Genomic DNA, 16,024 nt, shown 5'->3' on the forward strand with positions numbered 1-16,024 from the left:
AAGGCATCAAACCTAAGAGAACCGGTGTTGTGTCTACACTTAGACCACTTAACAAAGAATCATTTTAAAATTGTCTTTTGTCTTTGTTACTAGCAACCTGTCACAAAAACACGTTTTCCTCTGGTTTCTTTAGTTACATCTACAAAGACAAATAATCATCAGTATGTTTGGGAAAGTTCAGGGGAGACGTAGCACAGTGAGTGCCTACAGCCATCTGTGACACATGTTCTGGGCTCTTTCATGAACGGTTTAGGTAATTAACACCAGCATTAACTTTGACAGCTATTTCTGATTTCGTTTTAGTCAACCAAATACCATGAATCAACTGTAGACTAAATCTACAGTTCACTCAATCAACTAAAATGTAACGTATAACAGTTGTTGTGTTTTTACCGGTGAGAGTTTCTCCACACACTTTACAAAGCTTTACACTTTATCCGGGAGCTTCCCCCTTCCTGTTTTTTGGCGGCAGATCAAATGTGCGCATCTAACCATACTGCAGATTACTACCGATCAGTTCACTCACTTCCAAACTCATTTTAATGCAAAACTTATTTAGTTCTGATTAGTTCTCATTTTTATTTGCTGACAATGAGTTTCAATACATTTCAAAGTATTAAAAGCATTCCTGGATAGAAAAGGACACAGTTAAGCTCTATCAGTCTCCCCAGAGCCTGAACCTCAACATTAGCGAAGCAGTGTAGATCATGTGGACAGAGAGCGGAACAAAAGGCAGGTGACGTCCAAAGAAGAGCTTTGAATGTCCGTTAAGAAGCCTGGAGAACTATTCCTGAAGACACCTTAAAGAAATGACAAGAAAGCTGCCTAAGAGATTTAAGGTTGTGTTGAAGAATAAAGGTGGTCATAACAAATACTGACTTTCAGCATTTGACAGTTTGCATACATTTTAATAAATCACCACCCATTTCCCATTTTCTGAGCAAAATATAAGCAACGAAGGGTGACTAGAAGTTTTTGCACAGAATTGTACGTCTGCCAGTCACTGCTGCTGTTACTAACTCTGACACTGCAGTCAGAAGTATAATAGTACTAAAGTATAGAGCTGCAGTTCAGACTACAGGTGTTAGAGCTATTCTTGACACTACGGTACATCTACTACCATCACTGCTGCTCCCATTGACGCTATTCTGCTGCTAATGGAGCGAAGCCTGTAAGCAACGTTAGACAGACAACCCATTCTCCTCCAGTAATATCCCAAACACAGCCCTTCCATTTGATGATCCATTTAAGCAAACTCTTTCTGCCACCACTGGGAGTTCAGGCTGTGTTGCAGAATAAAGGTGGTCATACCAAATACTGACTTTTGAGTTTGTTAGAATGACAAACCGTGCAAACGCTTTTCTTATTATATGTTGTCAAAGGAGCTTGCAAAGAAAAGCGTCTGGACTTCTTTAAGTTGCTTGAAGACGTTTCACCTCTCATCCAAGAAGCTTCTTCAGTTTTAAGGTCAAATGGTGGAGAGTCCCAGATATAAACCTAGTGGGAGTGACCCCCCACAGAGGGACAAAAGGACCCCCTGATGATCCTCTAATCGCCTGAGCCAAGGTGTGAAACTGCGTGTGGGTCCCAATCAGCCAGAGTTTCGGGTGTGTTCATTGCGAAACCTGGCCCCACCTTATCATGCGAATTCCTGAGGTCAGATGGCCCAGGATGTGAGTGGGCGTTAAGGCGTCTGGGAAGGGATCTCAAAACTGGATTATAGATGGCAGAGAGTTGGTGTCGTAAACCACCGCCTCTGTTCAAAGATGGTCGCTCACAGTGGACATAGATGGCTTCTTTCACTCCTCTTTCAAACCATCTGTCCTCTCTGTCCAAAATGTGAACATTGGCATCCTCGAAAGAGTGTCCTTTATCCTTAAGATGCAGATGGACTGCTGAGTCTTGTCCTGTGGAGGTGGCTCTTCTGTGTTGTGCCATGCGCTTGTGAAGTGGCTGTTTGGTCTCTCCAATGTAGAGGTCTGAGCATTCCTCGCTGCACTGTACAGCATACACCACATTGTTAAGTTTGTGTTTTGGCGTTTTGTCTTTCGGGTGAACCAGTTTTTGTCTGAGCGTGTTGCTGGGTCTGAAATGCAGCGGGATGTCATGCTTGGAAAAATTTTTCCTGAGTTTCTCTGATACACCGGCTACATAGGGGATGACAATGTTGTTGCGTCTGTCCTTCGGCTCAAGACTTTTGCACATTGCTGTGCAGCGATAAATCTGTGTAGTACTATTTTGTGTACGTACGTCTTTGTATTTCTTGTTATTATCCCCTGTTTAAATATGCACTGTGATGTGTACTCTATGTATGTTGTCAAAATTGTGCAGGCTAAGTGCATCAAAGTGATTTTAAAAATTAATGAGGGGGATTAAAGCATCTACATCTTAAAGCTCAACATTGTGTAGATGATGCAGAAATCTGCTCTCATTCTCTCTGACCCTCTCTGTCTCAGCCGTACACACACACACACACACACACACACACACACACACACACACACACACACACACACACACACACACACACACACACACACACACACACACACACAGGACATGATAAAAGTCACTTGAAATACAGAAGCTGGCCCTGGGCTGCATGAATAATGCAGCAGACTGGCACTCTCATAAACTTTATACCTCCTATTGCTCACACACACTCACCTCCCATAGCCAACACACTCCTCACACATCTCATTAAGTCCTGCTGTTGGACTGTTGAGCGACCTAATGAGATTCCTGCCGTTTTTGACAAACACATTGCCATGCATGTGCTCTTGCTTATATATAATGTAGATTACTTCAAAACCTTGCAGTAAAAGTTAGGGGTTGAGTGTTGGAACAGATGGTAGCTGGGGACAGATGTTGAACTTTATCTTTAGAGAAGTTTTTAGTGGCCAGCTTGCATGATTCAGCAGCAAGATAAGAAAGTAAGTGTGTGTTGATAAAAAGTTTTCTTTTGTGTGTGTGTGTGTGTGTATAGTCTTTGTATTTCTTTTACTGTGAAGACACTTGGTAAGCACAAGAGCTTGTAAAGCACAGGCGGTGAAGTTTACTATATACTGCCATGAAGCAAAGTACAGTTTTTAGAAGGTTTGTCTTTTTTGTTGTTGCCAAGTTCTTCCTCTGTGTTTTGTCCCTCTTCTGATGTGAGTAGGAAGCTACCATGGCGAGATCATAGTGTGGAACAGCAGCACAGAAAAAGCTTTGAGGAAACTCCGGCCACATGACGAAGGGGAAGACTGCAAGAAGCAGCAAGGTGCCACTTTCAACGACAGCAGCTGCAAACACATTCAAACCGTCGTTTCTGTAATTATTATTAGACGTTAATTCTTCCAAAAATCTTTAAAACAAGGAGAAATTAAGTTAATTTTTTTGCCTGTTTCTGTTTGCTTTTTCTTCTGTTCCTCATTCTCAACTCTGACACTGTGGGTCGTTTCCCCACTTCTCACTTCTCAACGTGCTTTTGAATGACAGAGGACTCGGAGAGCTGCGATGCCATCACCAGACTGTTCTTCATTCCAGGACGCACATCTGTAACAACTGCAGGTATAGATTGTGGACTCTTTAAAGTGTTATTTAAAGTAAGTCCTAAAAGATGTGGGAGGCTGTATGTTTGTGTAACGCTGTGGGGCAGCCTCAGCTCAGTATTAAATGTCAGCTGAGAGAGAGTGGAGAGAAAACTATTTTCACCCAAACAAATTCCGTATTTTGACTTTTCTAACTTTTCTCCTAACAATAAAGCCATCGCATTTGCAAATCAGCTAATTTCACCTACTTGCTGTGAGCCTCTTTAAGCATGCTTGCTGTAAAAGTGTTGTAGTTTGACGTGCCTGCAAAACCAAGAGCGGAAGCTGATGCAAACAATGAAGTAACTTTAAAGGCGTTCTACATTTTAAAATGCCAGATCTGCTGAATATATGGCCTTGCATTTATTATTATTATTTTTTTTTTTTAAGGATGTTTTACACAGATTGTGTGTCTGGTGTTTACATATTTCAAATACAGTAAGGCTGTGTGGAAATACTGTACAGCATTTGCACATCACTGATCCTTTGATGTAGCAAGTTTTCGATATTTGTAACTACTTTCCTGCCAAAGTTTACTTTCCTGTATTTATTTAAAAAATTCCCTGGTCCCTTGACTTTTTAAATCCATTTAGATTTATTCTTGCTGTTAAGTAGCTGCTGCTGCTTTGAGCTGTAGCTGTTAGGTGCTTTAAAAACAAAAAAAACATGATCGGCCTCTGTGCCTGCTGCTGCTGCTCGGGTTTGCTGTAGCAATGAGGTATGTGGCTCTGTTGATGATGTTAGTGGAGCAGTTTTTTCTATGGGTTGCCAGATCCAGGGAGAACTAAACAAAGGAAGCCCTGGCCATGTTTATTGTTGACCAAAAAAATCTCATTGTCAGTCAGAACTTGTACAGATTTCTTACTAATTCGACTATTTCAGTGCTTAATGAAATATGTTGCTGATCTTTTTTCTTTTTTCTTTTTTCAGTATCATGGATGTTTGAGATTCCCACTTAGCAACAATATGAGCATTTTTAATCCATAATTGATTTTGATTACATTTTAGACCACATGGGTACACTCTAACTGACTTATTGTAACTCTGTTTGACTTTCTCCTATTGGTACTTGTGGTGTTGCTACCACAGCATGCGTTTTCTTTTTCAAATCTAGTCCAAACACACGTCTAAAATAACCGATGCCTCTGGTTATTGCAGCCATTTCTATTTCTGCATTTCCATCAGGCGCTGCAGATTTGGTGTCCTGCGGGGGTTCAGGTACGGTCAGGCTCTGGAGCACCCAGCACGCCCGTCTGGTAGGACAGTTCACGGCCCACGAAGGGGACCTGGGATCTATTGTAATAGCTGTCAGTCCCTGTGGAGAATATTTAACCACAGCTGACAGGGAAGGGACAGTCAAGATATGGGACGTGAAGGTGGGTTTGTGCACAATTTTGTATATTGTGGTGTTAAAAAAAAGGAGTAAAAAAGAGAAAATGACGGAAACTGATGAAAACAGAGCCCGAGGGTGGGACAGAGATCAAGAGGCAGACTTTAATAGACAGTGAAGAAAGAGTGGACCCTGAATATTTCCATTAAATCAAAGCGTGTTGTTCACTCTGAAAATGACAGCCCTGCCTGTCATTGTGATGTCCCAGCAGCTTGCTGGAGTACAGTGAAGACAGTCAATCATTTAGAAAATCTCCCCTGATGGATTAGTGGAGAGAGGTAATGCCTCCATCCTCTTTATTTTTTTAAAAAAAATATTATTTTAAAGCAGTAGAGGCCATTAGAAATGGATGAGATTTGTAATTGATTCCTTTTTTAAACAAAAGATATTGTTTTTGTAGACCACCTCGATTAAAAGAGGAGTGATGAGGAGTCATCACATCATCAGTAATGTCATCCACGTCCACTGAGATTCAGTTCATCACACGAGAATGTCCCACGCGTTTGGTCACTGAAGAGTTTTCATACCTCAGAGAGGCCTTTCGACTTTTTGACTCTTGTTATGAAGACTTGGATCGTGCCGTCAGTATGAAGCATAGCTGCATCACTGTCATGCTCATAATCACAGTAAAAGAACACCCTCTCGGGTATTATTGCCACAATATTCAGAGCTCAACTCTCTGTCACAGTTTATAAGGGGATGAATTCAGATGGGTACGTCTCAATTGGCTTCCAGTTTAATTTATGGAGATTTATGTATATATAGTTGAAGCTGGGCAATCTCAGTGCTCTGGTGGAAATTCTGTCCCTTCGGCTAGTATTGAGCGCACCTCAGAATCAGCTGGATAACTAACATGATTGCACAGTACAGAGTTGTGCGCCCAGACATTTCTCAGGTCAGTCACAGGTGTCACCTTAAAATGATGTGCAACTTAGTTAAATAAGTTTAAAGTATTTAAAGTAACTGAAAATAAATGTTTTGTGCTTAAATTGTAACTCTTAACACTGAACTTAAATCTTGTAGTTATTAGGTACCCTCAGTGTTATCTTATTGTAACACATGAAACTCCTCCTATCTGAAAAGGTTCTATAAATAATAATGTAATTATAATGTTGCCTAGCAACCACCTAAGAATGGATAAAATGATCCATTTGTAGCCTTTATGCAATATCATCACTTTATAAAAGCATTTCATTTCAGTTTCAACAGACCAAATATAAATGATTAAAATACCAAACTATGATTCACCAGGTGTATAAACTGTAACTTATACAGTGGGGCAAAAAAGTATTTAGTCAGCCACCGATTGTGCAAGTTCCCCCACTTAAAATGATGACAGAGGTCAGTAATTTGCACCAGAGGTACACTTCAACTGTGAGAGACAGAATGTGAAAAAAAATCCATGAATTCACATGGTAGGATTTGTAAAGAATTTATTCGTAAATCAGGGTGGAAAATAAGTATTTGGTCACCTCAAACAAGGAAAATCTCTGGCTCTCACAGACCTGTAACGTCTTCTGTAAGAAGCTTTTCTGTCCCCCACTCGTTACCTGTATGAATGGCACCTGTTTGAACTCATCATCTGTATAAAAGACACCTGTCCACAGCCTCAAACAGTCAGACTCCAAACTCCGCCATGGCCAAGACCAAAGAGCTTTCGAAGGACACCAGGAAAAGTATTGTAGACCTGCACCAGACTGGGAAGAGTGAATCTACAATAGGCAAGCAGCTTGGTGTGAAAAAATCAACTGTGGGAGCAATCATCAGAAAATGGAAGACATACAAGACCACTGATAATCTCTCTCGATCTGGGGCTCCACGCAAGATCTCATCCCGTGGGGTCAAAATGATCATGAGAACGGTGAGCAAAGATCCCAGAACCACATGGGGGGACCTGGTGAATGACCTGCAGAGAGCTGGGACCAAAGTAACAAAGGTCACCATCAGTAACACACTACAACGGCAGGGAATCAAATCCCGCAGTGCCAGACGTGTTCCGCTGCTGAAGCCAGTGCATGTCCAGGCCCGTCTGAAGTTTGCCAGAGAGCACATGGATGATACAGCAGAGGATTGGGAGAATGTCATGTGGTCAGATGAAACCAAAGTAGAACTTTTTGGTATAAACTCAACTCGTCGTGTTTGGAGGACGAAGAATACTGAGTTGCATCCCAAGAACACCATACCTACTGTGAAGCATGGGGGTGGAAACATCATGCTATGGGGCTGTTTTTCTGCCAAGGGGACAGGACGACTGATCCGTGTTAAGGACAGAATGAATGGGGCCATGTATCGTGAGATTTTGAGCCAAAACCTCCTTCCATCAGTGAGAACTTTGAAGATGAAACGAGGCTGGGTCTTCCAACATGACAATGATCCAAAACACACCGCCCGGGCAACAAAGGAGTGGCTCCGTAAGAAGCATTTGAAAGTCCTGGAGTGGCCTAGCCAGTCTCCAGACCTCAACCCCATAGAAAATCTGTGGCGGGAGTTGAAAGTCCGTGTTGCTCGGCGAAAGCCCCAAAACATCATTGCTCTCGAGAAGATCTGCATGGAGGAATGGGCCAAAATACCAGCTACTGTGTGTGCAAACCTGGTAAAGACCTATAGTAAACGTTTGACCTCTGTTATTGCCAACAAAGGTTATGTTACAAAGTATTGAGTTGTATTTTTGTTATTGACCAAATACTTATTTTCCACCCTGATTTACGAATAAATTCTTTACAAATCCTACCATGTGGATTCATGGATTTTTTTTCCACATTCTGTCTCTCACAGTTGAAGTGTACCTCTGGTGCAAATTACTGACCTCTGTCATCATTTTAGGTGGGGGAACTTGCACAATCGGTGGCTGACTAAATACTTTTTTGCCCCACTGTAAGTTACAGTTAACAGGTTATAAGTTTAGAGGTTTTATTTACTCTGCAAAACTAACAAGCCAAAGCAGTAAATGTCAGACATTGATTAAAAATGTACTTCATCTGCTTTAAGATGCCAATAGAGGCATTCATGGCCAGTTAGGTTACTACCAACCTTGGAAATGCTATCTGGGCCAAAGAGGACATCATTAGCTAATATGATTTTGTGGGTTATACAGGTTATCGTGGAAAAGTCACCTTTTACAGTGGGATCTCACTTTCATTGTACACTCCAGCTGCGGCAGCTCTGTCATTAAAAAGTTTACTCTTCAGGAGCCCCAGCTAAACATAGCCCTAAGTCTTTCTTTGAAAAAAGCATTCATCTCACTCTGTTATCTATGTTAAGCAAAAATATTCACAACACAAATCATCTCCAAAAAGTCAGATCTTTCCAGAATTTTACTGCACTGTAATATTAGCACTAACTAGCTTTTCTGCAGTGCAATATCAAGGATCTTCCTTTATTTCAGGCTTCTACATAAATCATCAGCTCGTGAGGTTTCATTCCATAGAATGCACAACACACTTCTCGCTCAGTCTTTTGGCATACCATAATCACCTATTATGTACTACATACAGTTTTATATGAATTAAGTACCTCAGTCTTTTAGTCATTTTTTATGTCTGCCTGCAAAATCTATGGTCACCAATAAAACACACAAGAAGTGGTAATGAGAGTGGTAAATCTGCCACTGTTGCCATTGTAACCTGCTGTGTGATTTGAGAAAACAGAAAGCTTAGCAACGGTAACTATGGGTGGCAAAGCTCAGCGGTTGTGTAATGATCTGTTCCTCTGTCCCTCAGTATTATTGCCTCACACCAGGTGAAGGAGTCAACAAAGAACTCCCAAAACTGCTATCTAGTTTCCATCCACACCTCGACCACGTGACTCACCTGGAGATGTGTTTACATGGCGATAAGCTCCTCCTCCTCTCGGCATCGTCAGACTGCAGTCTGGCTCTCAGTTACCTGCCTGGAGAGACCGTCGGTTTTTTCGGACAGGTAAACAAATGCACACAAGTGCAGCGTCTTGGGTTACGCAACACAACCTGCAAGTGTGTAATAAAGAGCTGGTCGGATGAAGATATTGTTCGGTGACACAGTGGCAGGCTAACGGCCTTATATCCTCACACTTGAAATGTAGAGATGTTCAGAAGGGCTCTGATAAAGCCTAACCTCCCTCTCTGCAGCATGCTGGTGGTTGTTAGCTTCCAGTTGACAAAATGAATGTGAAACCTACCATCAAGCCATGGTTAGGCGTGTGTGTGTCAAAAGAGACTCATGTGAAGTTAGCCTGCGGCGGTGTCTGCTGAGTGTTGCTTCATTTGAGTTTGCCTCAGGCCCACACACTCATTCAGTCGCACACACATTCACACAAATTCACTCCTATGATTTCATAAGAATACAAAGAACTGCACAGATGCATGAAAGCTAATACATTTACAGGCTCTCTACATTAAATTTCATGGTATGGAAATACGCTGCTTTCCCTAATATAATGTTTTTGAGGCAATAGAAAAAATTCAGTGCATAGTTCGTGTTGCTTTTTATACTTTAAGAAGTATTGTGCTACATTTTATTAATTCACGAAGCCTCATTAGATAACATTGTTCAGTATTTCTCAGGTTCTGCAAATAATACATATAATTTTACAGCCATGAGAAAATACAGACAATAACACAATTAATAATAATCCTGCAAACTCTAGTGTCAAAATCCAGAATACTCTTATCAATTCAGTGGAAAAGTCTTGGGGCTGCAAGGACATCTTGCAACACAACACACTCGAATATTCTGCTCATCAGTGCTGTGCATGATCTGTAGAGTGATCCTTGGTGTTTGGAGAGACCTGGAACGCAACAGCCGCAACAGGAAGCGGAGCAGGACCAGAGTGACCGAGGAAGGCAAGAAAACACCGGACTAGAGATCACCTCTGGCAAGCAGCGAGACTAATGTTAACCAAGGACACGACTCTCCTGCAGAGCGAGGACAACTGGGGATAAAGGATCAGAAAAAGGCCAAAAGAGACAAAAGAGAAACTAAAGTGGTTGCAAGAGGAACTTTATTTAGCTGATTTGAGTTCTACATGATTACAGTTGTTTTATTCCTGGACTGAATAAGTACTTGAAAGAATGAATAGTTTGCTTACTTTAAAAAAATACACTGTAATGGTTTCGCTAAAGAAACTACAACATGTGTGCCAAATGAGTAGAAGAAAAATAAAAACACTACTGAATTGTAGCGTTTGGGCATTTTATTTTTATCCCTTAGGATTGTGTAGTGTGTGACAGTAAGTCGTCATGAATGCGTTTCATATCTGCAAAGAATGAAAACATTTAAATTGCTCCCAGTTCTGTGATTTTTATCACTAATAATGCTTAGAAAAAGATACTTCGTGAGATTACAGTAATTATTTTTTTGAGGTTGTTCTGTGTTCTAATACAAAAGTCAGTAAGAGTCGAGACAGCATTTACTGGTGTTCTCAGAGTCACTCTTCCATTCATTGCCAATGCAGATTTTTAGGCTTTATGTATTTGACACCATACTTTGATTTTGCTGTTGTTCTGTGTCTTGTAATCAAAAGTTCATGCCACTAATGCAGATGGGACTGACCTGGGGATGACTGCTTGTGTGAAATCAGAAAATCCATCCATCAGTCCATGCATCGATAACTGATGATGTAACCGCTGAACTAAACCTTAAAGAGGTTGCTGAGTGGATGCGTTTTTTTTTTGTTTTTTTTTTTGCCTCATTTTGCAGTGCATCTGACTGTATATTAATCATGTTCGTGTGTACAGTTTTTCACCCAGAAGCAGGCAGTTCATTAGTAACTGGCAGTAAACAAGGATAGAAGAGATGGCTCCCATCCTTTGCCTGACTGGCCTTTCTCTGGGGCACTTGTTCTTCTACAGCTTTTTACTTCTTTGTTCCAGAGTTTTGGGAAATTTTGCAGGGCAGCACAGCACATAGTACTGTCACTTCACAACAAGAAGGGGCCTTTCTGAGTGGAGTTGTGCATTGCATTGGCCTATGACAAGCCCCCCAACCCTGAACTGGATAAGTGGAAGAGGATGGATGGAAAGAAAGAAGAAATTAATTGTGCAGTTTTTTTGTTGTGGATGTATCTTGCACCTTAAAGCCTTTGCATGACCACCAGACTGAAGGCCTGTGTGCTTGAGATGCAGGCGCATAACAGAACAGAACCAGTCTTTAAGCTTGTTTTAAGGTAAATGCTCATCCCACATTGCTTTATTACTGAAGGTCAATCACCAGCAGACAGTCCAGACTCCGGGTACCTAAATATCCCTCTAATGAAATTACCATGCTGTCATATGTGAATCAGTGGTATTCTTTGCTCTCTGGTATGTGCTTTAGTAGCTTGCACTGAAGTAGAGAAAATTAAACCTGGGACATTGCCCACTCTGTGCCAGCTGTTATTTCACCCATCATCGAATCTCATTGACTTCCATTGCTCTCTGGCTGCCATGAAATACTTCCTGTGTGGACGCACCTTAAGAATCCTTTAGATGCTGCTCTTTAAGTCACAAAATAGCATCAGCAGGTAACAGTGTGTCTGACCAAAAGTATAAGGCTCTGTTAAAGCCATGGTTAGTACAATTTATATGGTTTCTGTGAATCAATCCATCCACCCATTCATCTTCTTCCACTTATCCAATTTAGGTAGCCTATCACGGCTGTCATTGAGTGAGAGGAGGCATACACCCTGGACAGGTCGCCAGTCTGTAACCGGGCTAACACAAAGAGACAGACAACCATTTACACCGATTCACATCAATTTATAGCAACCAGTTAACCTAAAAAGCTTTGGCCTTTGGACTGCAGGAGAAAGCTGGAGTACACGGAGAGAACCCACAAAGGTGCAGGGAGACAGAGAGGCCTCAGGCGGCTGGTGGATTAAAACCCAGGTGCTGTGAGGTGACTATTGTTGAGAGTTTATTAGAGGTCAGCTGAAGCAGTTTCACAGGGACATGTGTAATATTTAGATCTAATGAGAGAATGAAACCGATTACAATGTTTTTAATTCTTATAAGTTCGCAATTGATAATTTTATGACCAAGAGAATGTAAGCAATCAGAGGAATGATATATTATTAATCCACAGTGGAATAGTTTCTGCAGGATAATTAAAAGGTGGAGATGAGAGAATTTAAGGGTCTGCCTAAGCTCAAGGGCAAGTCAAATGACAAAGGACGCCACATTTTAAAAGGATGAGAACGCCCCCCCTCAAAAACCAAAAAACTTGAAAAGTGTGAAACTGTAGGAAAAGTGTCCAGTATGACTCTACAGGGGGAATCAATACTTGCCGTGTGAAGCTGCGTGTTTGTGAGAAAGTGTGTGTGTGTGTGTGTGTACAGTACTGAGCTCATCAGAAAAGTTTGTGTGGTTGATTTGGCGGAAGAGCCAATTGGCAAGTCTTAACTGGGCTACCATCCAGCTACTGGGCATGAGGTGAGGAGAGGGAATGGCTTCACTCCATCACCAGCTGAGTGTGTGCGTGTGTGCGCGTGACTAAATAGCCTCAGTCCATCAGAGAACCCATTCAGCAGTGAGCGAGCGTGTCAGGTCTGTTCCGCTCACTCCATCACCGCGTGCATGTGTGTGTTTGTGAGCAATACAGGAGTCATGGATATTGATGGAGTTGGGCGCTCAGTCTAATCTTTGCAGCAACACAAAGTACTCGGGTATCCACAGGAGAAATAAAACACGGTGCCCCCACCGACACACACTCAAGGAGGAAAGTGCAGGATTTATTCTTTGACTTTTACGTAGCCATAAAGATCACTTGAAATTATAACAAACCGGATTAAAAGAGTCAATATTCGGAGCCAGTCTAATAGCCAAACCAGGCTGTGAAATTTCAGTGTCGTTAAATTTAGTACCAACTTCGCAAACGTCCACGCGCGGGCAAACATGTGCACACGCGCCGTACACACACAATGCGAAGGTGGAAAAGCAATTACAAGCAGGAAGGTTGATTTTGATTTTAATTGGGAGCCCTCGCTGTGAGTTCCACCTGTTATTGTCGGTAGCCAGCAACCATAAATGTGGCGCTGTCAGTCCTGCATAACTCGTTCACTGAGTTTAATCGAAATTACTGTGGCCTAATCACCAGTTCCACCTCCAACTTTTTTTTAATGAATTAGTTGACCAGTTTTAGTGTGAGATTAATGGTAGTATCACGAGTTTTAGTATGAGCATGGCTGAATATCGATACTTCACCGTTAAGCTAATATACAGCTAATATACAACAAAAATAGTTTAAGTGTTTCCACAGTTAAACTGGAGGCTGCCAGCTTCATTTCATGTCCACTGTCCATATTTACATTAGCATCATCTTCCTCATCCTTGTCATTACCCCCCCCCCCCCCCCCCCCAAACTCACCACCTCTCTAACTGATGATTGATTCTAATAAAGGAGCGCGAGGTCATTATTATTCCTGCTAGCTCTACAGAACACACATACACACACGCGTTCACGCATTTTGGATAGTGGGAAATAGAAACAAAATGCACCCGAATGCAGTCACGCACTTAAAGACGGCGTGCTACATTACAGCCACCCCCCTTCGTCTTCATCTGCAATTCAAAGTAGGTCCAGCGTGCAAATGATGTGTGCTCAAAAAAATTCCCAATTAATTTTACTCAGTGTGTGTAAAATATGGGGCCACTGCACAAGTGTTCTGCATTGAAAGAGTGGAGTTAAATTACTAGAAAGTGGGCTGATGATGCTGGCCTGCCACTGCATACCCCTGAGCGTATGGCAGTGTTAGCATTTCAAATTGAGTTACACGCTAAACAAGCAAAGCAGTGTGCGAGTGCTAACTCATCTGTTTATAGCAGGGCCTGCCTTGTTTGTTCTCTTTATGTCTGTGTGTGTTTGGGTACAGATGAGTGTGTATGTGTGTATCTGCTTCTGATTCTTTGTCTTAGTAATATGAAATCAAATTACATTCTTCTATATACGTGTGTGTGTGTGTGTATTAGAGAAAGTGTGTGGAGGTTTCTGTGTGTCCTTTTCTCTGTTCCTCTTTTTCAGGAGTTTGTCTATGGGGCTAAACACTCATCATGTAAATCAGTGAGCTATTAGGGGAGCTGGCTCCTCTTTCCTCTGCTTTCTTATGAAGATGAATAAGAACCAAGCCAGTGATAAAGGAGAGGAGAGGAAATGAAATGAACTCTGTGATTAAAGTGCTCTGCTATTTGGGCCTCTTGGTGCAGTATTCTTATCTTACGTGTGTGTGTATGTGTGTGTGTGCGTATTCACATAATTTGCATGCCTTTCAGCTCCAGCTTATTTTAATTTAGTAGTTTCAGTCATTTGGTTGTTTTTTCCCCCCTTTTTAAAGCTGACGTTTAAGTTGTGAAGACATCAGGCGTGAATCTTCATACATTGTGCCGTCATGCAAAAGTTCCTGCAAGTTGTGAAACCATTAAACTGCTATTCTGCAAGATCCATCATATATTGGCTTCAGAGAATGAACTTCACTTATATGAGGTTATACGTGACTTATGGTTATTGCAAATGTACAGTTTATCATATGCACGAGTGCACGTGCACATGCATGTATATGACTTTAATTGGCCTGAAGCACCCAGGCTTGTAATATTGCCCTATCTGTTTCATGCTGCCTAAATCTCTGTTCATATACTTTTTTTTTTTTAAAGATAACTTCATTTGTATGTATGAGTTTAGTGGCAGGTGAATTAGTTTGGTGCTGCTTGCACATTGCAGCTCAGGTTGCCTGATTGCAGCATAATTACCATAAATCAAATTTACATTTGTCATGTAATTAAGTTCTCATTTTGGTATTGCCTAGTTAATTTTAGCGTCCACCATGAATAAAATTTATTGTCATACAGATTAATAATTGGAACGCACACTCGCGTGTTGGTCCCCTGAATGTGTCAGGGGAGTTATCATAATAATTGTGAGTGTAACTATTTAACAATTAAGATGCAGTATACAGTATCACTCCTCATTTTTCTTTATACAGCTCCACACTCCTTCATCAGTTTGTGTCGCACTTTCCACAGTTTCGCAACTTGCAGTCATTTGCTGCCGTTTGCAGCCAAGTGTGTGTAAGTTTTCCATACAAACTATGAGCAAGCAAGCAAAACAGTCATGTGGAGGTTATCAGTGCAGCACCGAATAACTCATTTCACATTAGCAACAGCCAGCAATCTCCTGAAACCACTCCTCACCAACTGGTCGGGGAATACACACTTTCCTGTAGCGACCAGCCGTTGCCTCTGCCTGGTCTCTAGGCCTGCGTGAGTGTTTTCTTCAGCGTGTTAGGGAATGCACATTTTCCCAGTGGTTGCCAGATGGTTGCTAACTGGTCTCGAGGCCCGTGTGACTGAGGCCTTACTAAAAGTTAACATGAGCGTGTTGGTCGTGTCTCATTTGTATTGTTTTTGTTTTGTTTAATTGGCTTCAAAATTTGAGGAAAGAACAACAAACAAAGCACCTGTTATTGAAGCAGGCAATAAGATGATTAGATTGCCGTAACTGGCTATGGATGCATTCTGAGCTGTGAAATTATGAAGTCAGACAACCCGCAGCTCATTTGAATGTGACCTTTTGGGAAAGTGGGAGGAACATGGGGAGAACATGCAAACTCCACTCAGGGCAGATGGTGGATTCAAACCCTGCACATTCTCGCTGTGAGGGAGCAGTGCTAACCAGCTTGCCACTGCGCTGCCCTGATTCAAGCTCATTATTGTCATTTTTAATAATTATTGCTGCTATTTTTTATTTGTTTATTTATTTATTTTTTACATCAGCCGACCTTTGATAAAACCAGCTGTGGGGTCCTGAGGTGCACAGCACAATATTAGCAAAATATATTTGTGACTGTGACACCTCAAGATGCCACTAATAACCCACTCGCCTCCCTTGTCGGGTTCCTCGTAACATTTATTGAGGATGTTGCCTGAGTGCGTTTTTAATTGCATTTTAAGCACCGCCGCACTTGTAAAGATGCAAATGGCTGGATATCGTTTTTTTATGAGAGCGAACCGAGTGAAGGAAATGGCAAAAAAACAGAGAGTGAAGTTTTACCGCGCTACAGGCTATTCAGCCCGTTCTAGCATGTTGTGTGCAAGAACGACAGCATCATGAATTAT

General features: G+C 41.6%; 1 protein-coding gene across 2 annotated transcripts in view; it reads left to right on the forward strand.

The window, feature by feature from the left end:
• The window catches only part of LOC308401862 (cilia- and flagella-associated protein 337-like), a 43,438-nt gene extending 32,251 nt beyond the window's left edge, over nt 1-11,187 (forward strand). For both annotated transcript variants that reach the window (XM_080890313.1, XM_080890314.1), the window contains 5 exons: nt 3,161-3,262; nt 3,481-3,552; nt 4,758-4,948; nt 8,682-8,879; nt 9,702-11,187. In XM_080890313.1, coding sequence (XP_080746439.1) covers nt 3,161-3,262; nt 3,481-3,552; nt 4,758-4,948; nt 8,682-8,879; nt 9,702-9,830 — 692 coding nt within the window. In that variant the 3' untranslated portion in view covers nt 9,831-11,187. The remainder of the gene's footprint in view (nt 1-3,160; nt 3,263-3,480; nt 3,553-4,757; nt 4,949-8,681; nt 8,880-9,701) is intronic.
• Nucleotides 11,188-16,024: the final 4,837 nt, after the last annotated feature.

The sequence above is a fragment of the Rhamphochromis sp. 'chilingali' genome, assembly GCF_963969265.1.
Source record: "Rhamphochromis sp. 'chilingali' genome assembly, chromosome: 8".
In the NCBI taxonomy this organism is placed as follows: Eukaryota; Metazoa; Chordata; class Actinopteri; order Cichliformes; family Cichlidae; genus Rhamphochromis; species Rhamphochromis sp. 'chilingali'.